Source organism: Oncorhynchus keta, chromosome 32, assembly GCF_023373465.1.
Source record: "Oncorhynchus keta strain PuntledgeMale-10-30-2019 chromosome 32, Oket_V2, whole genome shotgun sequence".
Lineage (NCBI taxonomy): Eukaryota > Metazoa > Chordata > Actinopteri > Salmoniformes > Salmonidae > Oncorhynchus > Oncorhynchus keta.
Genome location: NC_068452.1, coordinates 8,694,051 through 8,722,037, shown reverse-complemented (window position 1 = coordinate 8,722,037; position 27,987 = coordinate 8,694,051). Strand labels below are relative to the sequence as shown.

General features: G+C 42.7%; 3 protein-coding genes across 7 annotated transcripts in view; 1 reads left to right on the top strand and 2 right to left on the bottom strand.

The window, feature by feature from the left end:
* Positions 1-1,535: 1,535 nt before the first annotated feature.
* On the bottom strand, positions 1,536-14,789 carry LOC118364992 (T-complex protein 1 subunit delta). Its single transcript, XM_035746860.2, has 13 exons — positions 14,493-14,789; positions 13,940-13,992; positions 13,755-13,844; positions 8,507-8,615; positions 8,087-8,351; positions 7,189-7,321; positions 6,842-6,981; positions 5,408-5,504; positions 5,193-5,303; positions 4,706-4,836; positions 2,405-2,639; positions 1,930-2,043; positions 1,536-1,719 (listed from the first exon to the last, which is right to left on the bottom strand). The coding sequence occupies exons 1-13, from the start codon at positions 14,602-14,604 to the stop codon at positions 1,705-1,707; spliced, it is 1,605 nt and encodes a 534-aa protein (XP_035602753.1). The 5' UTR covers positions 14,605-14,789; the 3' UTR covers positions 1,536-1,704.
* LOC118364990 (tRNA pseudouridine synthase Pus10-like) lies at positions 14,779-25,461 on the top strand. Of its 3 annotated transcripts, none has more exons than XM_035746857.2 (18): positions 14,779-14,909; positions 15,672-15,804; positions 16,114-16,380; positions 16,712-16,798; positions 18,008-18,042; positions 19,919-20,033; positions 20,462-20,538; positions 20,772-20,817; positions 21,005-21,069; positions 21,160-21,245; positions 21,636-21,761; positions 22,433-22,489; positions 22,584-22,660; positions 22,755-22,810; positions 22,911-23,028; positions 23,152-23,294; positions 23,475-23,574; positions 23,861-25,461. In XM_035746857.2, exons 2-18 carry the CDS (start codon positions 15,679-15,681, stop codon positions 23,897-23,899), a joined length of 1,620 nt encoding a protein of 539 aa, XP_035602750.1. In that variant the 5' UTR covers positions 14,779-14,909; positions 15,672-15,678; the 3' UTR covers positions 23,900-25,461. The 3 variants fall into 3 exon arrangements, with proteins under 3 accessions (XP_035602750.1, XP_035602751.1, XP_035602752.1); XM_035746858.2 differs by lacking the exon at positions 14,779-14,909 and adding an exon at positions 15,017-15,180; XM_035746859.2 differs by lacking the exons at positions 14,779-14,909; positions 15,672-15,804; positions 16,114-16,380; ... (2 more) ...; positions 19,919-20,033; positions 20,462-20,538 and adding an exon at positions 20,541-20,669 and having other exon boundaries at positions 23,861-24,412.
* Positions 25,411-27,987, bottom strand: part of LOC118364993 (RAC-gamma serine/threonine-protein kinase-like) — a 44,986-nt gene continuing 42,409 nt past the window's right edge. For all 3 annotated transcript variants that reach the window (XM_035746862.2, XM_052490628.1, XM_035746861.2), the window contains exon 14: positions 25,411-27,290. In XM_035746862.2, the coding sequence (XP_035602755.1) occupies positions 27,205-27,290 (86 nt within the window). In that variant the 3' untranslated portion in view covers positions 25,411-27,204. The remainder of the gene's footprint in view (positions 27,291-27,987) is intronic.

The window sequence follows — 27,987 nt, the reverse complement described above, 5'->3', positions numbered from 1 at the left end:
ATCATCTAGTTTATTTAATCCATGTACTGTATATTATCCAGTTTATTTAATCTATGTACTGTATATTATCAGATGTATTTTGTAACTCAATCAGTTTCATCTCTCCCCCCTTGAGAGGCTGGCTGGGGACCTCTGAGAAAGGAAGTTATCTTAATGATCACCTTTTCCTCCTCAGCTCTTCTGGTTTTAGCAAGATTACTACCATATTTTCTAAGGTATTTGGCCACAAATTTAAAGAGCTCCCAGTTCTTGCAATAAGATTTTTCTAAACAAGCCCTTTCCCAAAACTGTGAGGGCAGATCTTTTTACCTCAAACTCAGCTATAATGAGGAGCTATTTAGCTTCCAGTAGGATGCTCTACCAAGGTTAGTATCAGGGGTAAATATTTTGGGAGTGTAAATGGCTCTATGGTCTGAGGGGAGTAGTAAAAATATTTGTGGGGAGTAGTAAAAATATTTGTAGTAACACTCACTATCAATACATTTTCGATAAGCCAAAAATCTATTGAACTATCTGGAACCTGTTTTATTACTCCAAGTGAATGATTGTTGGAAACCTCTCTCTCCATATATCTGTGAGATGAAACATTTTCCATAAAAAGTTTAAACCAAAATTCTGATTGGTTGGCCGACCTGGTGCCCATCTATCTGTTAAAGGATCTATAGTGATATTAAAGTCCCCTCCTATCAATAATAACAAATCGGGAAATTTGGATAACCAATGAAGTACTGTATATGTTTCTCTACAGATTCAAGCAACTCATCATCCTCAATAAAAGCAAACACAAAATATCGTTGCCCCATTATGACTTCCAAAAGTGCGACTCCTGAAAAAACAAATCTGATCAAAGTTGTTTGGCAAATAAAAATAAGGCCTTGCACTTCACATTATTATCAGAAAAACAATTGGAGACCTCCACAAGTCTGGTTCATCCAGCACAACAGTTTTCAGCTGTGCTAACAATTGCAAAAGGGTTTTCTAATGGTCCTTCTGTAGCTCAGTTGGTAGAGCATGGCGCTTGTAACGCCAGGGTAGTGGGTTCGATTCCCGGGACCACCCATACGTAGAATGTATGCACACATGACTGTAAGTCGCTTTGGATAAAAGCGTCTGCTAAATGGCATATATTATTATTATTATTAATGATCAATTATCCTTTTAAAATGATCAACTTGGATTAGCTAACACAACGTGCCATTGGAACAAAGGAGTGATGGTTGCTGATAATGGGCCTCTACACCTATGTAGATATTCCATTTATTTAAAAAGCTGTTTCCAGCTACAAGTCATTAACAATAACTACACTATTTCTGATCAATTTGATGTTATTTTAAAATGGACAATTTTTGCTTTTCTTTCAAACAATGTCATTTCTTAGTGACCCCAAACTTTTGAACAGTAGTGTATATGGGGAAAGTTGCCGTTAACACCATTCCGTTGGCGTCATGACACAAGCCTGAGATTTAAAGATCAACTGCTGGTCAGTGGGGTCGTCACTAAGGGAGCCCAAGGAGGAAGTACACAACAAAAACATGGAGTGTCAAAAAACAACTGTTTTATTAAATTACAGACTGCATCAACTACAGAGGACTTCTGGACATACGGGTCTTAGCAAGCTGCCGGTCCTATGACTCCTTGTGGCACAAGCACGTGCAGTAACACAGGCTGGGTTCTTGCTACATCGTCAAATCTCCTCGTAACTCCTTATCGGGTGTTCACCTGCAAGAAAGGGGAAAATCTTATTACCTTATTAGGACACAGTTTAAGTGAAAGGAGGGGGGCTTTCAATTATTAGAGCAATTTATATAGTGTTGTGCGGTTTTTTCTGGTGCTGTGTTCCATACTAAAATGGGCATACAAGATGTAATGCAGGTTGAATGAGAGGGCAGATCTCCACTAGTGACACCAGAGGCTTGTCTGGTCTCTTACCACGTCGTCAATCTTGAGGATGCTGCGGACCGTCTCGGTGGCGAGGGTCAGAGCGCTGACAGACACCAGCAGAGGCTGCACCACCAGCTCCTCTAGAATGTTGGAGATACCGCCCTGAGAGAGGGAGAGGAATGGGGAGACGAGTCAATTCCCTATTCTATATGATAGACAATCGCATATCTGGTATGCAACTGCATTAATGTAAATCTTCATGACAAACTGTCAAAACGGAGGTTCTGTATCGAGCTGGTGAATGGCTGGGCCACAAGAGACTACAGTCGATGAATAGGCAAATAAGTTTACTGCGAGCACACCAGGACAATGAGGTGTTGTCACGGCGTGACTCTAGCCTCACGAGACAATCACATTTGTTCTAAATCTGAATGTGCAACATTGCATCCTGAGAACAAACTACGGCAGGGTGAAAATAGGCATAAAACAAAACAGAATCCAGGAGAGAGTGGCAGGGCCGTACCTTGCGGACATTGATCCCGGCAGTCTTCTCGCCTTGGGCGTGCCTATTGCGGAGCTCTGTGACAGTGGAGATGGGGTTGAGGCCGGCGTTCTCGGCCAGTGTGGACGGCACCACCTCCAGGGCGTCTGCGTAGGCCCTCACGCAGTATGCCTCCATGCCTGGCAGCGTGCGGGAGTACTCAGCCAGACGCAGGGCCAGCTCGATCTCAGGAGCGCCGCCACCGGCGATCAGAGCCCTGGGAGGGAGAGAAAAGGCATCAGTCAAGGGAAAGAGAAAACAAAATGACTTTTGCTCCATTCTGATGTTAAACAAACTAGTGACAGCAAATATCAATTAGGCTGTAGTCGAGCTGGCTGATATGGACAAAAATCCATATTGCAATAAATTGACTATTAATATTTAATGATAAATGTACCAACATTATGTGAACCGCAGTCTGTATAACCCCTATAAAACTGATAGTTTAAACATTGTAGCATTTTTGGTTTATCATCCCAGCTCTAGGCTATAGTGCTAACATATCCTACATTTTCAGATAGGTGCAGATTGAGTGAAGGATACAGGGATTGAGATGCACCCCACTGATAAATAGAACCATTCAGAAGTTTAGACACACCTATTCATTCAAGAGTTATTTTTTTAATACGATTCTCTACATTGTAGAATACTGAAGACATCAAAACTATGAAATAACACATATGGAATCATGTAGTAACCAAAATAGTGAATGGGTGGGTCATTGGGTCATTTGTCCCATTGAAAAACAAATGATAGTCCCCACTAGGCCCAAACCAGATGGGATGGCGTAACGCTGCAGAATGCTGTGGTAGCCATGCTGGTGAAGTCTTCTAAATAAAAACCACTGAGTGTCACCAGCAAAGCACCACCTCCATGCTTCACAGTGGGAACCACACATGCGGAGATCATCCGTTCACCTACTGCGTCTAACAATGGCACGGCAGTTAGAACCAAAAACCTCAAATTTGGACTCAGACCAAAGGACAGATTTCCACCGGTCTAATGTCCATTGCTTGTGTTTCTTGGCCCAAGCAAGTCTTCTTATTGGTGTCCTTTAGTAGTGGTTTCTTTGCAACAATTTGACCATGAAGTCCTGATTCATGTAGTCTCCTCTGAACAGTTGATGTTGATATGAGTCTGTTACTTGAACTCTGTGAAGCATTTATTTGGGCTGCAATCTGAGGTGCATTTAATTGCCGATTTCTGAGGCTGGTAACTCTAATGAACTTATCCTCTGCAGCAGAGGTAACTCAGGGTCTTCCTTTCCTGTGGCAGTACTCATAAGAGCCAGCTTCATCATAGCGCTTGATGGTTTTTGCAACTGAACTTGAAGAAACGTTCAAAGTTTTGCATTGACTGACCTTCATGTCTTAAAGTAATGGTGGATTGTCGTTTCTCTTTACTTATTTGAGCTGTTCTTGCCATAATATGGACTTGGTCTTTTTTCTTCTGTATACCACCCCTACCATGTCACAACACAACTGATTGGCTCAAACGCATTAAGGAAGAAAATTCCACAAATGAACAAGGCACACCTGTTAATTGAAATGCATTCCAGGTGACTACCCCATGAAGCTGGTTGAGAGAATCCCAAGAGTGTGCAAAGCTGTCAAGGCAAAGGGTGGCTACTTTGTTAAACAAAAAACAAAATTATATTGAGATTCTTCTTTCTTGGTTACTAGATGATTCCATATGTGTTTTTTCATAGTTGATGTCTTCACTATTATTCTACTATGTAAAAAATTTGTAAAAATAAAGGACCCTTGAATGAGTCCAAACTTCTGAATGGTACGTTACCCAAAAAAGGAATTTAATGACTGCATAGAAAATAGTTTATTGCAAATGACTGGTAAGCTGGATACTGGTGTGGCCCCCCTTCTGTTATAAAAGAGGGCATTTTAGATCTGACAAAAATGGTTGATATCAAAACAGAAATATCAATGTTTGGTTTCAAGATCTATTGGGATCACAAGGTCTGCTAAGCTCTTTAAAAAGGACAAAGTGCACATCCTTCACAGCCATTTTAGGTGTAGTTGCAGTCGTTCGAGTATTATGTTCCTCTCAACAGGTCCAGAGCCAGAGGTGAAGCCCCTGACCCAGGTTGAAGAGAAGGTTGCTCTGTCCCCCGGAAATGGCCACTTGTGACATGGACAGCCACGAGTGGGCAAAGCTTAGAGGGACTTGTGCTTACTTATCTATGTAACTATTCCACATTATCACGGCATGCATCTACAGAGGCTATTGTTGCTCAGACAGCTGACCAGAGTGGCTGCAGCACCATACCTCTTCTTCACCAGACAGCGTATGACACACAGAGCGTCGTGGATGGAGCGCTCCGCCTCCTCAATCACCAGCTTGTTGGATCCGCGCACCACGATGCTCACAGTCTTACCAGGGCTGGTGCAGCCTGTGATCTATGGAGACGAACAGGCCAGAGAGAAACAGCATTAATTGACTTTCAATGGGAAACAGCGATCAGACACATGCCAAAGTCATCTTAGAATATGCTTTTCTAAAACCTTAAAAACGAAATTACAATGAACATTTACAGCAAAGAACTTTAACATTTTTTCATTCATGGAGGTTGGAATACACATAGGCTACATGCAATGCCTAAAATCATCACTGTTTTCAATGACCACTTAACACATTCCAAGGGTATTAGCATTAGAGTACGAGTCTTTTCTCACATAGTTGTGATGGCAGCAAGAAAGCAGTCTTGTATCCAAGCCTGGGAGAGATTGAGATTAGTTTAAGTGAATTAGCATACCTTGACCAGCTTGCCAGAGCCATCCAGGCTGACCTCCTCTGCCAGCTCGGCGGTGCCCATCATCTCAGGAAGGAACTGATCAATGTGGGCGATGGGCTTGGTGCCAATGGTCTGTAGGTGTGAAAAGTGAATTCAGATTCAACAGTCAGCCTTTGGCTATAACATATCATGAACTACAAAGTAAAGACCAATAATGTTATTTATTTTTTAAACACCTTGCAGATGAATTCAATATCCTCCCTCTCGATCTCCTTGACCACCATGATCTTCATCTTGTTCAGGAAGTGGAGGGCCAAATCGCTCAGAGCATCTCTGAAAGAAGTACGGAACTATTGACTATAATGTAACACAATGCCACGACGGCGATAATGTAACACAATGCCACGACGGCGATAATGTAACACAATGCCACGACGGCGATAATGCAACACAATGCCACGACGGCGATAATGTAACACAATGCCACAACGGCGATAATGCAACACAATGCCACGACAGCGATAATGTAACACAATGCCACAACGGCGATAATGCAACACAATGCCACGACGGCGATAATGCAACACAATGCCACGACGGCGATAATGCAACACAATGCAACGACGGCGATAATGCAACACAATGCAACGACGGCGATAATGCAACACAATGCCACGGCAGCGATAATGTAACACAATGCCACAACGGCGATAATGCAACACAATGCCACGACGGCGATAATGCAACACAATGCCACGACGGCGATAATGTAACACAATGCCACGACGGCGATAATGTAACACAATGCCACGACGGCGATAATGTAACACAATGCCACGACGGCGATAATGTAACACAATGCCACGACGGCGATAATGTAACACAATGCCACGACGGCGATAATGTAACACAATGCCACGACGGCGATAATGTAACACAATGCCACGACGGCGATAATGTAACACAATGCCACGACGGCGATAATGTAACACAATGCCACGACGGCGATAATGTAACACAATGCCACGACAGCGATAATGTAACACAATGCCACAACGGCGATAATGCAACACAATGCCACGACGGCGATAATGCAACACAATGCCACGACGGCGATAATGCAACACAATGCAACGACGGCGATAATGCAACACAATGCAACGACGGCGATAATGCAACACAATGCCACGACGGCGATAATGTAACACAATACCACGACGGCGATGATGTAACACGATGACATGACGGCGATGATGTAACACAATGACACGACGGCGATGATGTAACACAATGACACGACGGCGATGATGTAACACAATGCCACGACGGCGGCGATGTAACACAATGCCACGACGGCGGTAATGTAACAATGCCACGACGGCGATAATGTAACAATGCCACGACGGCGATAATGTAACACAATGCCACGACGGCGATAATGTAACACAATGCCACGACGGCGATAATGTAACACAATGCCACGACGGCGATAATGTAACACAATGCCACGACGGCGATAATGTAACACAATGCCACGACGGCGATAATGTAACACAATGCCACGACGGCGATAATGTAACACAATGCCACGACGGCGATAATGTAACACAATGCCACGACGGTGATAATGTAACACAATGCCATGACGGTGATAATGCGCCGGGTGTTACCTGAGGATGGACTTCTGGATGAGCAGGACGTTGCAGCCCGCCTTCTTGATCTGTTTGACCAGGTTGAGGATGTAGGCGCGCTCCTCGCGCAGCACGCGGTCCATCTGGGCATAGTCTGACACTACTATCTGGTTGTCCATCTGGATTACGACATGAGGGACATAAAAATAAAGTAATAATATTAATAATACGGAGAAAGAATAACACCACAATTGTAAGAAAATGTGAAGATTGAGGGTTAAGAAAGGTAAGACAAAAACAAATTGTCCACCATAACGTCAGGGACATTGACAAACATGGAAGCCAATTTCACGGAGATAATCAGTCAGCGATTGTGATGGACTTACGTCAGTTTTCGGCGGGGACAAGCAGAACTGGATGAGGGCGATCTTGGCCTTCTCCACACGGGACACGCTGGAGTTGACCACCTTCTGGGTCAGCACCAGGCCATCCACCAGCTCACAGTCATCAATGGTCCCACTGCAGAGAAACACACATTAGGTCATTATGGGTAGAACATCTGTCTAAGGGCAGCAGTTTCTACCTGGCTGATTCCAAACAAAGGTTCTTGACCATAAGGCAAATTAATTAATTAAATGTTGTTCTTTAAACGCAATCATTTGCGTTGTCGATTAAGATGAGATAAATGTGTGTCCGTCCATGCACAAGGAAAAACACTCAAGTAGGACATCAGTATGGTTTTGTTGCCGATTACGCAATTACATTTTTTTTTTGCGATAGCTTGTCAGAAGGTGACTGGCAGGGAAAGCAAAGTGGAGCCATTCTGCTAATTGACCGCCTGAGATTGATCTGGCACATCAGACATGTCCACGTCCCCACAGAGAGAGAACTGGGGAGTGAAAATGTGCCTACCCAAACTGACTTTCAACTGTAGGAAGCTGTCAAAAGCTTTAGGAAAGGTATGGTATTAGTACAACACTGATCCTACATTAGTAGCCTAGGGTCTACTGCTGGATCATGTTCATTACACACCTAATGGCAGAAAAGGAACTGCGAAAGGAGGGACGATCTGGACTTATCTAATAAGAAAAGCAAATTTTCCGTTGCAAAATGTTTCAACATTTCCTGTTGCGTGCCCTAATAAACATGACCCAGAAGTCAAAATAGAAAACAACCCTGTTTGTAATCCTAACATTTAAGTCCTTTTGCAGACGTTCTTATCCAGAACAATTTACAGTAGTGAGCACATAATCTGGACCCACCAGCCTTCCCCTCCCTCCTCACCCCAGCTTCTTGACAATGTGAATATCGTGCAGGTCCACGCCAGTGGCGGTGGCTGGGTCGATGACGCGCATCACGGCGTCCACGCTCATGGGGGCTAGCAGGCTGGAGTACTGCGACACCACCTTGGAGCACAGAGAGGTGGTGGCACTGTTCAGCAGTGTCTCGCGGTCGCTCAGGAGTACCGGCTGGCTCATGCCGGTCAGCACCTCGACGCCCTTGTCCACCGCCTTCTGGAACGACTCAGAGATAGTGGTGGGGTGGATACCTGGGGGATAAGCAGAGAACAGGCAGTTAGTATTAAAGCTTTAGGAAGCAGGGACTCAGAACAGATTCTGGCCTAGGAGTTTATTGTGTAATCCAGGAGTCAGCAAGCCTGGTCCTGGAGATCGCCAACGATGCCATTGGTTCCACGTCACTTACCCTTCTGAAGCAACTTGCCGCATGCGTCAAGCAGGGCACCAGCAATCACCACCACCGAGGTTGTGCCGTCACCAGCCTCAATATCCTGTGCTTTGGACAGCTCCACCATCTGAAAGACAAACAGGCAAAACACAGTGTCAAACTCCTGATATTGGTGATCTCTTAAAAGGGACAGAAGCTAGAAAGGAAAGTCCCCAAAGATGCCTTTCAGAAATAACCCTTAAGAAATGTTGAATTTTAGCTCAAATGACAGTCCCTTGCTGGATGTTCAAATAACATTTTATTGGTCACATACTTAGATGTCATTGTGGGTGTCGCGAAATGCTTGTGTTCCTAGCGCCAACAGTGCAGTAGTATCTAACAGTTCTAAAAGTAAAAGAATGGAATTACTATATATAAATATTAGGACGAGCAATGTCGGGGTGGCATTGACTAAAACACAGCAGAATATAATGCATACGAAATTAGTAAAGCATTATGTAAACGTTAGTGACCAGCGCGCTACAGTATTTTCTCTCCTGTGTGTTATTTCACAAACACGTCACTACAACATCTGTATGTGACCAAAACAAATTTGATTATTAAAGTGGCTAGTGATTTTATGTCTACAGTGCATTTGAGAAGTATTCAGAATAGTTATGCACCGACACACATTTTTCCCCTAATTTATAATACTGTTCTTATTTGATTAATGGTGGTCGGACCCATCTATGTGAAGCTAGCCACAATAAGGATTAGCAACAAGTGGACTTTGTGGTTAGCCTTCAAAATAAAAGTATGCAATAATTCTATTTGCATCACTGTCCAATCCAAGATGGTTGCCAATCAGTCTGTATGTCTGATCCTTGAGAGGAGTTAAGAGTTACGTTTTAATGACCATGATCCTGTTAACAGAAGCAAATCATTTATGTGAAGGTGGATGCTGTATATAACTAAAGCTGGTGGTCCTTCTGTAGCACAGTTGGTAGAGCATGGCGCTTGTAACGCCAGGGTAGTGGGTTCGATTCCCGGGACCACCCATACGTAGAATGTATGCACACATGACTGTAAGTCGCTTTGGATAAAAGCGTCTGCTAAATGGCATATATTATTATTATATTATTATTATAAACTATTATTTTTTTAGATCAGTATTTTACTAAATTTACTTGTACAAAGATCTCGGATTGAGAAGGCCTTTATTTTTTTCTACACCTTTCTGGAGTTGGAGCTCGCAGAGTCAGGAGTGTCTGTCTGCACGCCGGGCCTGCTACGCGAGCACAGGTGCACACTGAAGGCTAGGAGCGGAGAAGCGGCTATTGGATTGGAAAACCTAATGCACCGTGGGAAACTCTACGTTGTTCTACACAACGTCTACGGGTCGTTGCACACCTGTGCTGAAATACCGCTCAAACCGGCATTGTATCAGTTACTGTGCCTGCTCTTTACTCAATGCCATCGTGGATTAACGTCGCCTTATGCCCTACAATTTGCAAACACTCAAGAGACCATCATGTCAACACCACCAGGAACTCGGTCCCTCTGCAATTACATTTGTGCCCCTCTCAAACGCAACTGGACCTACACTTTATGGCATACTTCCAAAATCTCAAACTGTTGAATGGACTGTTAGTTTTATTGACTGACAATGGTGCTGGCTCCACCAAGTCCTCACACATTGGGCAACAGATAAATTGTTATGTTTTTACTGTTGATCTCTGGTAATGTGCGACCAAACCCTGGGCCGATAGATACCATGCAATTTCTACCGACTCATGATTTGAAAAACAGAGCAGGTTTTGGCCTCTTGCATGTCAGAAATAGACATGATTAGAATATGGGCCAAAACGACAAATGTCGACGCAATGGTGTGTCAAATAACTTGATTTCTATTGATGGGTACAGGGTTTTTAGAACGATCGGATGAGTAAAGGAGGGGTTGCAATTTATGTGATATCCAAGTTGAACACCTCGGAAGTTACCCTCGATTACCAAAGCCAAACATTTTGAATTGCTTGCGGTTAAAGTGACCTTATATAAGGACTCCCACATCACTGTAGTTGGCTGTGACAGACCGCCCTCGGCGTCGAGGGACGCACTTAACTCTTGATGTCCTGCACGAGCAAAATGACTCTGAAATGCAATCTTTCAGGAGTTTTGAACTGGGACATGCTTACATCTGTACCAGAGTCTTAAAAGAACCTTGTGACTCTGAATCTTGCTCAATTAATTAATGCGCCTACAAGACCGAATCCCAGGGCACCTAACAAATCAACGCTTTTGGACATTCTTCTAACGAATACCCCTCACAAATACACATGGACTGGGATATTCTTTAATGTCAGTGATCACTGTGCAATTGCTTGTGTTAGAAATACAAAAAAATATATGCCCAAAGCCAAACACATTTATTTATTTTAAAACAAAAAAAAACAAACATTTTAGACAGTTTGATGAGCAAGCGTTTTTACATGATCTGTATCATACTGTCAATATTAAGTCTGATTCCCGACTGACACTGCCTGGAAATATGTTTTATATGAAATTTGTGTCGATTTGTGATAAGCATGTCCCTGTGAAGACATTAAGAATCAGTGGAAGGGACAATACCTGGTGTTCAAAGAACTTGGCAGAATTAATTAGAAAGAGAGATCTCTTGGGCTCAAGCTAGACCTAACAATGCAAGCACTTAATATCTGCTGGTTCAGTTTTTGATAATGGTGTGGCCCAGGCCTCAATTGTAAGCTCTGTTACAGTCCACTATGATATAGGCCCCCATGAACCATTTTAACTTTGAACCTGTTCCTTATACAGGAGGTCTATAAAGCACTAAAAAGGTTAGACACAAAAGTCTGCAGGTCCAGACAACCTGGACCCCTACCAGCAGATATTATTATTATTATTATTACCTCTTAAAGATAACAGCTAGTATTATTTCCTAAACTGTGGCTCACATTTTCAACTTGTCTCTTGACCAATTCCATACCCAGCATTTGGAAATCAGCTTATGCCCTCCCACTGCTAAAGGGTGGAGATCCCTCAGATGCTAATAACTATCGTCCTCCCTCTAAACTACCTACCCTGGCCAAAGTCTATGAATTCCTAGTGAACTCGGTTAAACTTCTAATGTGAAAAGAACATACTGAGTGGGGTTCAGTCTGGCTTTAGTTTGGGGCACAGCACCACAACTGCAGCTATGGCAGTGGCAAATTACATCATTAATGCACTAGATAAAAAGCAACACTGCGCTGCTCTGTTTGATAATAATCCACAAAGGCATTTGATTCAGTTGACCGTGAATTGTTGCTAGCTAGACTCAAACGTCGGTCTCGGTGAAGAGGCAGTAAATTGGTTTAGGAACGATCTTTCTGACAGAACACAATGGGTATATACTGACAATCACAAGTCTAGCTTTCTGGAGATTAATAGAAGTGTGCCCCAGAGTTCCATTTTAGCGCCTGTGTTCTTACTTTTTATTAATGATTTGGGAAATGGGATGCAACCAGCAAAGTTCTATCTATATGCAGATGATAGTCATACACTACTGTTCAAAAGTTTGGGGTCACTTAGAAATGTCCTTGTTTTTGAGAGGGGTGCAATTTTTTGTCCATTAACATAACATCAAAGTAATCAGAAATAGTGTAGACATAGTTAATGTTGTAAATGACCATTGTAGACTTAAACGGCAGATTTTTTAAATGGAATATCTACATAGGCGAACAGAGGCCCATTATCAGCAACCATCACTCCTGTGTTCCAATGGCAAAATGCAAATTCCACTATTGTGCCTAATCCTTGTGGCTAGCTTCACAACACATAACCCGGTCTGGTCGAGCCTCACTAGCCAGATGAAGCTTGCTGGCTGCTTATAACGTTAGCTTTGGGCAACAGTGTTAAGTAGCTGGCTAGCTATTTATTTTCAATGAATTGAAGTTCAATTTCAATAGGTGAACAACAAGTGGCAACCTAGCTAATACTTGCAATGATTTAGAAATCCTTGTTAAGAATAAATTAAAATTACTGCAGTTCCTACTGGTGATTGTTTTCAGGCTGGTTGTATGGGTGCTAGCTAGGTACTAAGCGAAAGCTAGCTACCCCAGAAGTTGCGGTCAAACAAATGATGCTTTATTACCAAAAGACCCAAATGGTGTTCCATGGTATGCATGTCGTGAAGCTATTACTGTGTAACTCCGTTTGGGCAACATCTGAAAAACAGCGCACTTAGTGTGTACGGGTGCTTGACCAGTCGGCGAAAGCCAACTTCACCCACGACAAAACGGTTGATTGTCAACGACAATGAATTCCATTATCTAGGCTTTAAGAGATTTCGCGTTTGAGTTGTTTTCGCTCAAATGTTCTTAATCTTTCAAATGACTGCGCAACTTGTTGACTGCTCGATCCACACAGCAGACATTGTGTGCTCGTTTAGGAATGCTGTGTTGTATGTATAGTGCAACATTTTACTTGCCGTCATTACATCATATAGGTATGCACGACAGCTTTGACATCGGTTTTACACATCAGCCGTTAAACTAGATATCGGCCGATACCAATGTTGGGATTTAACTAATATCTCCCAAACTTCTTCCATTTAAGAATGATGAAGGCCACTGTGTTCTTGGGAACCTTCAATGCAGCATAATTTTTGTTGGTACCTTTCCCCATATCTGTGCCTCGACACAATCCTGTCTCAGAGCTCCAATGACAATTCCTTCGAACCTCATGGCTTGGTTTTTGCTTGGACATGCACTGTCAACTGCGGGACCTTATATAGACAGGTATATGCTTTTCCAAATCATGTCCAATGAATTTAATTTACAACAGGTGGACTCCAAGTTGTATTAACATCTCATGGATGATCAATGGAAACATGGTGCACCTGAAATTAATTGTGAGTATCATAGAAAAGGGTTTGAATAAGGCATTGGTTTATTTTTAATACATTTGCAAACATTTCTAAAAAACGGTTTTCGCTTTGTCATTTTGGGGTATTGTGTGTAGACTGCTGAAAACAATATATATTTAATACATTTTAGAATAAGGCTGTAACATAGCAAAATGTGGAAAAAGTCAAGGGGTCTGAATACTTTCTGAAAGGCAGCAGTATATAGGGCAGCGGCCTCTAAGGTTCAGGGTTGAGTAACCGGCTGGTAGCCGGCTAGTGATGGCTAGAGCAGTATTTTTTTAAATGTTTATATTGACAGAGGCCCAACAAATTGTAGAGGACAGCACAGAAACATATCCCCAGCTCCTTTCTCTCAAACCTTACCATCTTGGCTGCAGGGTGCAGCACCTGCATCTGTTTCAGGATGGTGGCCCCGTCATTGGTGATGGTCACGTCACCCTTCCCATCCTGAATCTGTAAGAATCAATTCCTCTTTTAGTTACAGACAAAATGACCAAACCTTGAGAGATGGTGATGAGAAGTTGATGGAAAGGGTTACATTTAATTACCATTTTGTCCATGCCCTTGGGGCCAAGGCTGGTTCTGATGCATTCAGCGACAGCTGTCAACCCAAAAAGAGGTGTTACGTTCACAAAGAATACCTACCCATCTAACAGTAGGATACCTTCTATAGAAAATGTTTACTGCTTGACTACTGAGGCAGACAAGAGGACCCCAAACGACTATTGGTTAAAGAGCACATACATACATGGATGTTCATGACAGTTCATTTGGTCAATTCTTGATCCCAACAAATCTAAGCAACTGATGGCTAGTTTAGCTAGTGCACTAATGTCAATCACAATAGTGTTTGGTGCTACATGAAGGGTGTAAAGAATAATGATTAGCTCTGTAACAGATTCTTGTGGAGTCATGCTAGCTAACTGGGTACCAACTTGTGGCTAACGGTTACACTGCCCATACTGAGCCAGCAGTAGCATCCATTCATTAGCAAAGGGAGTGTCGCAGCAGCTGATGCTATGGCAACTCACTGTGGCAAACAACCGCCAGGGTCAGTTATTCGTCCAACAACGCAATACGAATGCTGTATTTGTAGTTTACCTTTTCCTGCGGAGATGTTACTGAACCGAATCTGTGCTGGCTTGTCACGGTCTACATATGCCCCTCGTCCTTTGTTTTTCATCCCACCACTTGGCATCTTTGGTGCAGCCATTGCTTATTTTCGTCGGAATATTTGACTAAAATACTTATGATGGGGACAGCTGTACCCCAAAACACAAAATCGGCTGCTCGACTTCAGATGGGTTGAGATTCAGATTTATCTCCCGCTCTGACTAGAACCTTCCAGAGCCACCGGTTTCGACTCTTGTAGAAAAAGGACCCTCCTGTCAACTTCGAGGGCGCCTTGATATGACGTTTTAGATGTCCAACAATTTGCCTTGCGGTTTTATATGTTGGGACGAGACAAGGCTAGTAGGTCACTGTGTGCATCGAATGCATATACATTCATATATAAAGGTACTGGTAGTGAGTGATATTGTATACAATTAAAGGGACCTGTGGTGTTGATCAAAATTATAATATCCACCCTCATCAATATATTAATCTATCTGATTCGACTAGTTGTGTCTAATTCTGATGAAGTCATGTTCCTGTACCATTTGCTGAATGCTGAGAAACCAAATGAATGAACCACAGAGTTTCGAAACCATCTTTGACTGAACTGTGTTCTTGCTCTACATAGACATTTGATTATCGTACAAATACTGTAATTAATTTGCCATTCAAGGTAGGTTATATGAGTAGGTTCGTAAGCTTGTGCTTATTTGTGTTCTCAGATAAAGCTAACTAGCTACCTTAAGAACTAGCAGCACATCATAACATCAAATGCATCAACATCCACACAGGGCTGCGAGTGTCACCTAGTGCTAGCAATGTGTAGACAGGTCTCAGAGCAAGCAGCCTTTTCCAGTATTGTACAGTAGTACACATGAGATTTTACTTCTGAGTTAAGGGATTATAGCCCCCATATCTATCTTTGTAATGCAAAGTGTGCATGCAAGCTTTGCTTCAGCTACCAATAATTGTAACCTCACCCTACAGTGTGTGATATGTTATTAGCATTGTGATGTGCATATTATATTACTCTTAGATAACCTACAGTAGTACTGATTCTACTTAACTCTGTCAGCTTACTTGTAGTAGGTTTGCCAGACATAAGTGTACTTTCATCTTTCTTATACTGATCTCATTCATCTGTGATCTCTGTCCATTTTACAGCTGTATTATGTTGCCCCTGAAGGAGAAAGATCGACCAATAGTGAAGAAGCTGCTGGAAGCTGGATGCTGTGCCCGCTGTGTCCTGAGGTTCTGCTGCTTGGGGGTGCAGTCAGCCTACCGTCAGTCTTATGAGGTCAGTGCTTTTGCTGCATTGGATTGTCTTTGCACTTAAAGCAGGGACAGACATACAGACATTTCAGAGATTCAAGTGCAAATACAGTTAAGTAGCTCCAACATTCTTCTTTGTAGGTAGTCTCGGCTTAAGGCTTTGCGTGAAAGCCTGTAGCAGACGCTACTTTGTAGGTAACCTAAGTATTCTCCTTTAGAATAATTGTGCCCGTGATCTAACTTGCGGTCATATATTGGGTGAACTGAACTGCTGGCAGACATTTGAATATATTTTTTTGATGCTGAATAATGTTTTTCTGTTTGTCCTGCTCAGGATACAGCAAAGGAGCTTTGTGCTTTCATCAGTGATTCAGAGAATAACAAATCCCAAGATGCAGCCGTGCTGGAGCAGCACACAGAAGACCCCCCTCGTAAAAAAATTAAGATGGATGCGGCGGAGACGGACGTCCAATCAGAAGGCGACTCTGCCGTGGTTCCCGCGGTGATGGAGGAAGGCGACGCCAAGCCAGCGGACTCAGACGTGTGTGCGGTGTGCCTGGGAGTTCTACAGGAGTTCTGTGATGAAGCCTATGCCATAAAGGTGTGTTTGGTCACTATTAATCCTATTGCATTCGGAGCCACTGTTGTTTTACATGATACCTATGACTAAGTATGTCTTTAGGTGCATTCCAAATTACACCCTGGTCAAAAGTAGTGCACTATATAGAAAATAGGGTACCGTTTAGGATACAACGTTGAAGATTAAAATAAGAAAGACCTTTGTATCTGCCTAGTGATCAAATACTCCATCATCATAAAATCAATGCTCCAGTCTACCAGAATCTACCTCAATTACCACAGCTTGAGGCCAAGGAGGACTGAACCAACAATGGAATTTGGGGGGATTCATGACACTGTTTTTATGTGTGCAGATATCGGATGTGGTGAAGGCCAAAAACTACCAGTTTGACACGATGGTACTGTCCGTCTCCCTGCCGGCCCAGCTGTCTGTCAGAGAGGTCAGTGGTACATTGTCGGCCTTAGCTGATAACTGATGTCACGCAATTGTGTAGCTATCAGCTTTTTTTATTTTTTTTATTTCACCTTTATTTAACCAGGTAGGCCAGTTGAGAACAAGTTCTCATTTACAACTGCGACCTGGCCAAGATAGAGCAGTGCGACCAACACAGAGTTACACATAAATATAAAAATCTATGTACATGTAACAGTATAACTTTAGACCGCCCCCTCGCCCATACTCGGGCGCGAACCAGGGACCCTCTGCACACATCAACAACAGTCACCCACGAAGCATCGTTATCCATCGCTCCACAAAAGCCGCGGCCCTTGCAGAGCAAGAGGAACTACTACTTCAAGGTCTCAGAGCAAGTGACGTCACCGATTGAAACACTATTTAGCGCGCACCACCGCTAACTAAGCTAGCGTTTCTCATCAGTTACATACAGTGTGTGCAAATGTAGAAGAGTAGGGAGGTAAGGCAATACATAGGCCATAGAGGTGAAATAATTACAATTTTGCATTAACATTGGAGTGATAGATGTGCAGATGATGATGTGCATGTAGAGATACTGGGGTGCAAAAGAGCAGGAGGATAAATAACAATATGGGGATGAGGTAGTTGGGTGTGCTATTTACAGATTGGCTGCGTACAGGTACAGTGATCGGTAAGCTGCTCTGACAGCTGATGCTTGAAGTTAGAGAGGGAGATATAAGACTCCAGCTTCAGTGATTTTTTTTTCAATTTGTCCAGTCATTGGCAGCAGAGAACTGGAAGGAAAGGCGGCCAAAGGAAGTGTTGGCTTACAGTATATTCAAATGGTTTGTCTCAAAACAACTTCCATTCAATAGAAAAGTATGATTATTTCAAGCTGAGTTGATTCTGTCATAGCCACACGATCAGTAAAGCCTGGACCACAGTCGTTCTATTCAGTGTGATGTGTGGCAGTGCGAGACTACTTTACAGTCAATAATGCAGTATCTTGTCCCTGGGTTGGCCATTAGAGGGCGTAGTTACCTCATAGTTAGTGGTACTGCTTCTGTCTAGTATAGAAACTAGAGTAGACTCAAATGCAATCGTGAAAGCCATTGTTTCTACAGATGTGGCATTCCCATTAGGGTGTGCATGACGGATGCTTGTAAACAGACAGGATGTTACTCAGGACGTTTCTGAACATGTACCCTCCTCTCTCTCTGCCACACCCCTACAGCACTCTTGTTGGCTGCATGTAAAGAAGGAAGTGAGGTAAGTTCGCTTCACCAGAGTGGCGTCCATCTATCTAGCCTGATTTCTTTCCGTTAAATAAATAATTCTAATCCCAAAGTATCATCACTCCAAAACATTGAAATATTACAGTGTTCATTACTATATTATGAACACACATCTTTACCTTTTCTAACATGTCATGTCTTAACCCATAAGAGTCTAAGTCGGGGAAGGGGAGGGCGGGGTTCTACTAAGCTATATGGAATTGTCTTAAGGAGGTCATACCAAGGATCATTTAGCTATTTGATTTAGAATTTTAAAGACCCCTTGAAGTATCCCAACAATATATTAACACATTTATTCAATGAAAAATGTTATTTAGCCTTACTGCTATTAGCCCATACAAACGCATTGAATAACAGATTCACTACATGAAACAACAGATAGTCCCCGGCCCCCCCCCAAAAAAAAAATGTAATGGAAGTTTGTTCTGAAGTCTGTCCAGTATCTGAGAGAGATAAGAAAGGGTCAGGCAGCATTTTTTTTAAATAATTTTGGCACTAAACAGTCTCCATATGCACTCCTTTTCAAAATGTTGGGGGTCACTTAGAAATGTCCTTGTTTTTTAAAGAAAAGCACATTTTTTGCCCATTAAAATAACATCAACTTGATCAGAAATACAATGTAGACATTGTTAATGTTGTAAATGACTATTGCAGCTGGAAATGGCAGATTTTTGTATGGAATATCTACATGGGCGTACAGAGGCCCATTATCAGCAACCATCACTCCTGTATTCCAATGGCACGTTGTGTTAGCTAATCCAAGTTGATCATTTTAAAAGGCTATTTGATCATTAGAAAACCATTTTGCAATTATGTTAGCATAGCTGAAAACTGTTGTTCTGATTAAAGAAGCAATAAAACTGGCATTTGTTTTCGACGAGTTGAGTATGTGGAGAATCAGCATTTGTGGGTTCGATTACAGGCTCAAATTGGCCAGAAACAAAGGACTTTCTTCTGAAACTCGTCAGTCTATTCTTGTTCTGAGAAATTAAGACTATTCCATTTGAGAAATTGCCAAGAAACTGAAGATCTTGTACAGCACTGTGTACTACTCCCTTCACAGAACAGCGCAAACTGGCCCTAACCAGAATAGGAGAGGGAGGCCCGGTGCACAACTGAGCAAGAGGACAAGTCCATTAGAGTGTCTAGTTTGAGAAACAGACGCCTCACAAGTGCTCAACTGGCAGCTTCGTTAAATAGTACCCGCAAAACACCAGTCTCAACGTGAAGAAGCGACTCCAGGATGCTGGTCTTCTTTTGCCCATCTTAGTCTTTTATTTTTATTGGCCAGTCTGAGATATGGCGTTTTCTTTGCAACTCTGCCTTCTGACCAATTTGATGTTATTTTAATGGACAAAAAAATTGTACGGCGGACCTTCAGACAAGTCTTGTGAGGCCTGTGGACATCCTAGAGCAAAACAACTGACATGTATGTGTTCATGACAGTCTCGCCCATATTAGTGTGTAACCCAAACGGTTCGGATGCTACAGACAGAAGTTGCTGTAACGACTTCAGACGAGTCCCAAGACACTTGTGGGGGGGGGGGGTTGTAGAGAAAAACGGAGAACACCATCGTGTTCGTGAGAGTCTCATCTTTTCATAGAGTAATAAACCGTTCAGACTATTTTGTGAGAAGACGTGAGTCTCATGGTGTGACAAACACAGCTCTAGTTCAGTCACCTTTCACCGCAGAAGCGGTGGATCGAGACTCATCCAATGCAGAAAAAAACTCTCTCTAGATGAAACAGACTTTTATGGGGATGTTTGTATTATGCTAATTAGATTTCCACGAGGGCGCAGATCTTAGGGGTTTGTAATACTTGAATTACGTTGAATTAATACCAAACAGGGAGAAGTCTATATGCCTCGATAAGGATGATGTCATCCAGGTGAAGGAGGCCTTCAAGTGGACCATGCAGGGTCTGATGTCCAAAGAGCTTGGTGGCGTACCTGTGGTGACCAAGGTCAGTGACCAGTGACCCGGAAGTAGCCATCCAGTGGCCTCACATGCTGATGGATCGGACACCACTGTTGAAAAATACTTATCATACAAGTAGTGCCTTGTAGAGTAACTGTATCTATAGCAATAACCTGTAATGAGCTAGCCTGGTTCCAGATCTGTTTGTGGCCTTGTCAAGTCAATTGCTATCATTGACAAGAAAAACATGACCGGGAGTTGACATTGCGGCACAAACAGATTTGCACTCAGGCTAGTAATGTGAGAAGTGTTCTCTTAGTAAATTTACCCCGGTAAAATGAAGGCAAATAGAGCAAATGTAAGTGACAAAATTCTATTCATTCCTGAAAAGTATTTTTATTCTTGATTTTATTTTTTTTTTAAATGTAAATGTATTTATTTTATTCCTATTTTATTTTCCTCTTTATCCCACAGATCAGTCGACAAACTGAACAGTTTGAGGTGGGCGTGGGGTTCACACATCCAGAGACGGACTCAGACTGCCATTTCCTGTAAGTTCTCCAAGCACACTTCTCCTCCGGGTATAGACCAGATGAATAGATTGACTAGACAGCCAGATGGATGGATGGATGGATGTGCGGAAGGACTGATTGACTGACAGATTGATGGATAGATTTTATAGGTGCAAAGGCATGGAGTACCAGCAAAATACATGTAATATTGAATGTAATGTAGCATTTTTATGTAATTACTTTCTACTTCTCTGCTTTATTCTTGCATTCAGGGCTGGCATCTGTTCAGACTGCTTCAGACCAACTAAGAACAAACAGGTGAGTGAACAAGCCAATTAGAGCCATGTCACGTGACATTTGAACAAAATGGGTCATTGGTATAAATGGTTTTGATAAGTTCCATAAATGTTTTTGTCACCAATGGCGACATGCTGCTCATTCTTTGTCGTTCCATGTCTCTCGGTGTTACGGTCCTTTCTCTGATCTCTAGTTTGTCTCACAACAGAATGTCTTCACGAGAATGGCCGTGGTCAAAGCCCTCGAGAAGGTTTCCAATGAGAAGTTTCTAAAGTAGGTGGTCACGTTATTCTCGCTTTTAGTTTCTGTTTCTCTGTCTTCACTCTTTTGAGAAACCCGACAATCTAACTTTTCTCTCTCTAGAAAGTTCCCCTGTCCCCCTACACGGCCAGCGAGGAAATGCATCGCTCAAGACGTCCAGTGTCTTCACGTTTCTGTATTTGTGGCGGGTAAGGTTGTTTATGACATCCCTTTTGGATGATTTGAACCAAAGGAGGGCTTTGAGATGATCAAGAGTGGGGTCATTTCACTTCGGGAATGTATTCAGTTGGGGGCGAATACTAACATCCTCTTAGGTAAGTCGAATTTTCACTTATTTCTCCGTTGACATCAATGCGATGTAAAAGTTGGACTTAGGGAAAAGTTAGGATTCACCCTTCATGGTTAGCGTAAGTAAGCATTTCACTGTAAGGTGAGGTACACCTGTTGTATTTGGCGCATGTGACGAATACAATTTGATTCGATTTTTTTCATGCCTTGGGATTTTTCAGTTATTTAAAAAAAATAATGTTTTAAGGGTTTGACTTGACTCCTTTATGTTTGTCCCCGTTTCTTTTTAGGGAGGTACAACAAGTTCTCCCGCACCTTGCCCCAGACCCCCTGGGTGATTGACGGAGAGAGGAGGATGGAGTCGTCGGTGGAGGAGCTAATCGCCGCACCCCTCTTCTCCTCTTTCCGGGCTGAGGGTGAGCGTATACTGTGTGGTGTTCAGAAGGGCACACTGTAGCAATGGGGAAACAAAAATCTGTGTTCTTATTAGATGAGTTCAGGTAGAACCTCCTCGTTTCACTCTGTTTCTAAATGTTTTCTCCCTACTGAACCTCATAGGCTCTACACATTATTACTTAGGGATAGATAGACCATAGATAAGAGGGCCCAAAAGCCTGTTTTAGCATGGGCAGCACCATTGAGGACTTTCACCATTTTGAAGTAGTCAACTGGGTGAGACTTCCTATGGGTTAATGAAGAATCACATGATTCCATCCAGGTCATCAGGAGGGATCAGCCAATGAATTATACTTGTGAGCAAACTTGCCATAACTTCAGGTGGCAGGAAATCGGCAACCTTGGCTTCAGACCTGTTCAAACACACTGCAGGTTGCAGTATGCACCCTTTCGGTTCGTTTGCCAATTCATAGAAGTAGTAGAAAAAGAAAGTGTACTAATTCAAAGGAGATGGCCTAAATGGCACTGCCCATGCTCTCACAGATGCCATAATGGGACAGATGCAATGATCCAATGTCTATCTAAGTCAATGAGAAAGACAGATCCAAAAGAAAGACCCGATCTACACTGGTGAATGAATCTGGTATCTCAAGTAATGTCTTTCTCCTCTTTTCCCCTCTGGTCTTTGCAGGGTTTAATTTCTCCTCCTCAGGGAGGGAGGACGTGGATGTGCGGACGCTTGGAAATGGTCAGACGCACAACATACATGTATGTTTACACATCCTCAGCCCTCGTTTCCATCAATGTGAGGTGTAAGGAGGTGTCTCTATCCCCATTCGCAGGTCGTCCGTTTGCACTGGAGCTGCTAAATCCTCACAGAGCCAGGTTCAATAAGGCAGAGGTCCGACAGCTGCAGGAGGTACACACACACACACACACACACACACACACACAATGTCTCTGCAGGGTCACACATAGGAATTTGACCACAGCCCTATCTTTTCTTCTCACAGACCATCAACCAGTCCTCAGACAAAATCAGAGTACGAGATCTACAGATTGTAAGCAGGTGAGCAACGCAGTAGAGAAATGTGTCTCATTTCTGTCCAGAGACCTAAGAATGATGCTGACAGGTCATATTCTGTGTGTTTGTTTGTGTGTGTGCGTAGAGATGCTATGGGCCACATGAAGGAGGGTGAGGAGGACAAGACCAAGTCGTACACCGCCCTCATATGGACCCAGAAAGCTATCGACAAAGACGATATCACGTTCTTAGAGGAAACCAAGGTGAGTGTTCAGTGCTATCTTTAAACAGCATTATATTTTCATATAAAATCACAGTGGTTAAACATCTTGGTTGTAGTACATTTTATGGTATGCGTGTTGATAATCTTCGGCTCGGTCATATAGGAGTTGAAGCTAGCTCAGAAGACGCCACTAAGAGTGTTGCATCGCAGGCCGCTGGCCGTCAGGGAGCGCGTCATCCACACCATGAGTACATGCTTCCTGGACACGCATCACTTCCACCTGAAGCTGCGCACGCAGGCAGGGACGTATCCTTTATACAGAGAGAAGCAAAACAGTGAGATACACAAATAGTCATACACACAAAGGGAGGTATTAAGGTTGAGAGACATTCAGTGAAATACTTACACACACGATAACAAATTAATAAATGTTTTTTTTTTAATCATCAACGAGTCACCCAATGTCAGTACCTTAACTGTTCCCAGTTACATCAAGGAGTTTGTCCACGGAGACTTTGGTCGCACCAAGCCCAATCTGTGTGATCTGCTGAAGACTGAGACGGATATCCTAGAGCTGGACGTTGATGTGGGTATTTTTTTTAAGTTGCCATAAATGCATCTACTTTTTTGTGGGATATTAAAATAAGACACTGTGCACAGTGATTATTGTATAAAAAAATTGCGAGACACAGTTGAAAAGTTCATTCATAATATAAAGGGATAGTTAAGCATATTTCGATATTTGTTTCCTTACCTTGAAATCAGTCTGTTCTTTCAAGCTAAGGAAACAAATATAGAACATTGCTGGACTATGATTGAACATGCAGGTGAATCAAAATGATGAGTTTATTCTCTCTCTGTGCGTTCCTCAGTCTGTAGATGTGGACTGGCCACCTTCCATCCCCGAGTGAGCCTCGTCTCACTGATGCTGTTGAGGATGCCAAAAGGAGCCCTAGTTCTTTCTGATGGGCCATACTGTCACCTATTGGGCTCCGTTCCACTGATCTCTAGATGATATGGATAGTGTCAATATATTTGTTTTTCTTTCAATAGATTATGTTGAAATGACTGAATCTGTACAGCACATGCGCTGAGCTGAGGCCTTTAACTGATCTTAGATATACATGTCTTTGAGAGCCATAGCAAGGGACTGGGTGTGAATGGCACTGCTGACTGAAAGAACTACAATCCAAGTTAATTGCACTCACCTGGTGTCCCAAGTCTGAATTAGTCTCCTATTAGGAGAGGATGAAAACCAGAAGTGTTTCGGCCCTCCAGGACAGACATTGAACAGCCCTTCTATAGAGCATAGGGGTAGTATATGGTCAGTATTTTGTGTTTTTCCCTCAATTGATTTACAGAGGTTTATGTTCAGCCTTAAAATAAATTGTTTACCTGTGGATTGTCCCGTAGGCAAAAGGAGAGCAATGCTATACTTTTTTTTTTGTATGAATGAAAATATTTTAATGTGATGTCTCCCATCAGTATCATGTTCCCCCATTGTAAATCCCATCCATATAAAGGCCTGGGACATGTTCAGTTGTGCACACAATGGGAAAAAAAATTGGAACAGAAAACCAAAAATGTTATTTAATAAGTCCAGGTATGGTGCTTTTCCATTTTGACTTACCCCAACACCAATGTTTTATGTTAAAGGGAAACGTGAGGCAATCTACTTCCCGGAGTCACAGGAACTCATGCCTACCATTTTTATGTCGCTGCGTGTAGTTTGAAAGGGAGTTGCTAACCATTGATACTGCAATTTCTAACTAGCGTTAGCGCAATGACTGGAGGTCTATGGGTAGCAGATACCCACAGACCTTGTCATTGCACTAACGCTAGTTAGCATTTTCTCGTGAAACTACCTCTAGCTTCCTTCATATTGGACACAGAGACAATTGTATCCACAAGTTTACGTGACTCTGGGAAAGTAGATAAAGGGCCTCATTGCCAAAATCCTGATGTGTCCCTTTAATGTAAGCTCTAGTGTTTTGTCCATCAGGTGTGTGACACTAAAGACTTGTGGCAAGCAGAATCACAAACCTCTGCATCATTCAAGACTGTTGCTTTCTGAGGTGTAAAAGTTCAGAGTTAACCATCTTTGTAAATTCAAGCTGAAAAGGACCCAGTGCCTTGGTTCCAAGTGAGAGCATGTCCGTCGGAGCAATGGCCCAGTGAGACACGGGTGTCGGCCCACGTAGATGGAAAAATAGATTTACCCCAGTGTTTTACCCAAAAACATACCAGTGGGAATGCGCCAGTAGCTTCTTCCTCACGGTTTTATTTTATTTGGTTCCTAATGAACATGACCCTGGATGAGACCCTTGCTGAATATTATTTAGGGTATTGCTTTCCAAAGGGTACACACTCATTGAAATATCAGACGGGGGATTAAAATAAAACACTGACTTACGCCATGAAAAACCCTGAAATGTATTCTTTAATTTAATTCAAAATAAATACTACCACGGCATTGCAAGTTCACTATTGGTTTCTTGCCCTAATGTTTTGGTAAGAAAACAAACAAGCAAACAATCCAAAAAAACAATTGGATAAAAAACAGACTTTAGTAATGCATCCAACAATATCATCCTTCAGCGGCTTAAAGAGGTGCCTTTTTGACTCTGAACAAGACTGGGTAACACTGCCTAGAATGACACAAACATAAATAAATCTAGTACTATGGTACAAAAAAGGAAGGGAATGATAACGACCTGATGTAACCACATATCACTGCAGAATTGACCATGGTCCCACTTGAACGGGTAAAAGAAAACATTACAGTGGGTGTCAATTTATTTGACCAACAGCGAAAAAGGGTCTCGTCTCCATGGAAACCTCTTCTGGAAAGACAGGTCGAGGCGACGCTGACACCAGTCACAAAATGGGAGCGTCCAGTCAGTCTTCAACGTTGTAGTTTACGTTGTTTTAACCCAAAACGTCATTCTCAGTCTTCCTTTTCCTCCGGTCTTGGTTCTCCTCTGCAAGCTTGAAGTACAGTCACACACAAAAGTTCATGTCTGGCCAAGATGCCACTAAAGAACAAAAAAAGGCATTGCATATTTACATCAAAAAACGTGGGGGAACTGCTTTCCTTTTCTCTCTCCATTCTCACAGTCCTCATCATATCATCATACACAAGTATATTCATGGCTCAGTTACACGTGATCTGTGACCCGACATGGTTAGTGATTATTGATACCTTCCGCCCACCTTGTCGCTTTGGGAAGATTGATGGGGAGATTCTACTTTTTTTTTACAGATACAGATTTCATAGTCTGTCACAAGCCATATCAGCAGAGCTCAGAGCTGGCTCTGATGTTAGAGTGTGTGTGTGTGAGCCACATTCCTTGTGTAAACATCTATACCACTATTTTTTTCTATAGCTATGAAAATAAGTTATTAATCAAATGACTGTGGAAAAAGACGCAAAAAAGGCTTGTATATATATTCATAGTAGCTTTTCCCTGATGGGTGTGTAAAGCTAAACTGGTAGCTGAGTTGAATGCGGTTGTGCTCTGTGTTGCCTGAGTGAACCGTGCAGTATCTGGCAGTTTAGTGTTTCTGTCAAACAATAACCAAGTAGAAATCTCTGGCAGAAAATGAAAAGGTAAAAAAGAATGAAAAGTAATAACACTGACAATGAAATTGGAATGAAAGAAACGGTCAGTTCTGTCTTTTTTGTTGTGTTTAGCAGATAGTGACTCTCGTTGCCATGGGATTGGAGAATGTGCACCGCCATGGCATTGTATATGAGAAAAATAATTGTTTGAATGAACCACGAGCCCCCCCGACCTAAACCCTGTCTGTATGATACGAAACATCTGCACACATAAGGCAACATTTTTGGTTTTGTTCCCTAGAACGGCTCTTCCAAACCAAGTGCAAAAAAGTTAAAACTAAAATTTTAAAAAGACAAAGAACGTAACAGGTCGACAACCTAATATTGACGGATAAAAATAAATAACAAAAACATTGCCTTCTGCAGTATATAGCGTTGAAAATGTAAGATACTTTTTTTTGTGTGGAGAGACCAGCTTGAGTCTATCCCACTGTGCAAAACCCCTTTTACAGTCCCTAAAAAGACAACTTCTCCCAGTCTGCACTCGAATACAGAGAAGGAGAAAAGAGGGGAGACTTTTCCTAAAATGGCTACGTGTTTTCCTCGAAACGGACGCACGGCGGGGGGGGGGACAATACTGGCTGGCAATGACCTTCACTCTCGTCCGCTGGCCGAATACGAGAATTGTGGGAAATGAGGCCTCCGTTCGCTGTCACCCTCACCCATCCCGTCTTCATCGTCTGTAGAAAGAGACAGAGACAGCGAGAGAGGAGAGTGAGAAAGACAGGTAGGTCTGGGCTCAATAACAAACTATAACCTGCATGAGTTAAGTGTCATTACTTAAGTCTCTCACCGTTGCCGCTTGCTATCGTCCACCGTCTGCCCCCAGCTGTGCCCTGGACACCATATGTGAATTGATTGCCCCCCATCTATCTTTAGAGCTCGTGCTGCTAGGTAACCTAAACTGGGATATGCTTAACACCCCGGACATCCTACAATCTAAGCTTGATGCCCTCAATCTCACACAAATTATCAATGAACCCACCAGGTACAACCCCAAATCCGTAAACACAGGCACCCTCATAGATATCATCCTAACCAACCTACCCTCCAAATACACCTCTGCTGTTTTCAACCAAGATCTCAGCGATCACTGCCTCATTGCCTGCATCCGTAATGGGTCTGCGGTCAAACGACCACCCCTCATCACTGTCAAACGCTCCCTAAAACACTTCAGCGAGCAGGCCATTCTAATCGACTTGGCCCGGGTATCCTGGAAGGATATTGACATCATCCCGTCAGTAGAAGATGCCTGGTTATTCTTTAAAAGTGCCTTCCTCACCATCTTAAATAAGCATGCTCCATTCAAAAAATGTTGAACCAGGAACAGATATAGCCCTGGTTCTCTCCAGACCTGACTGCCCTTGACCAGCACAA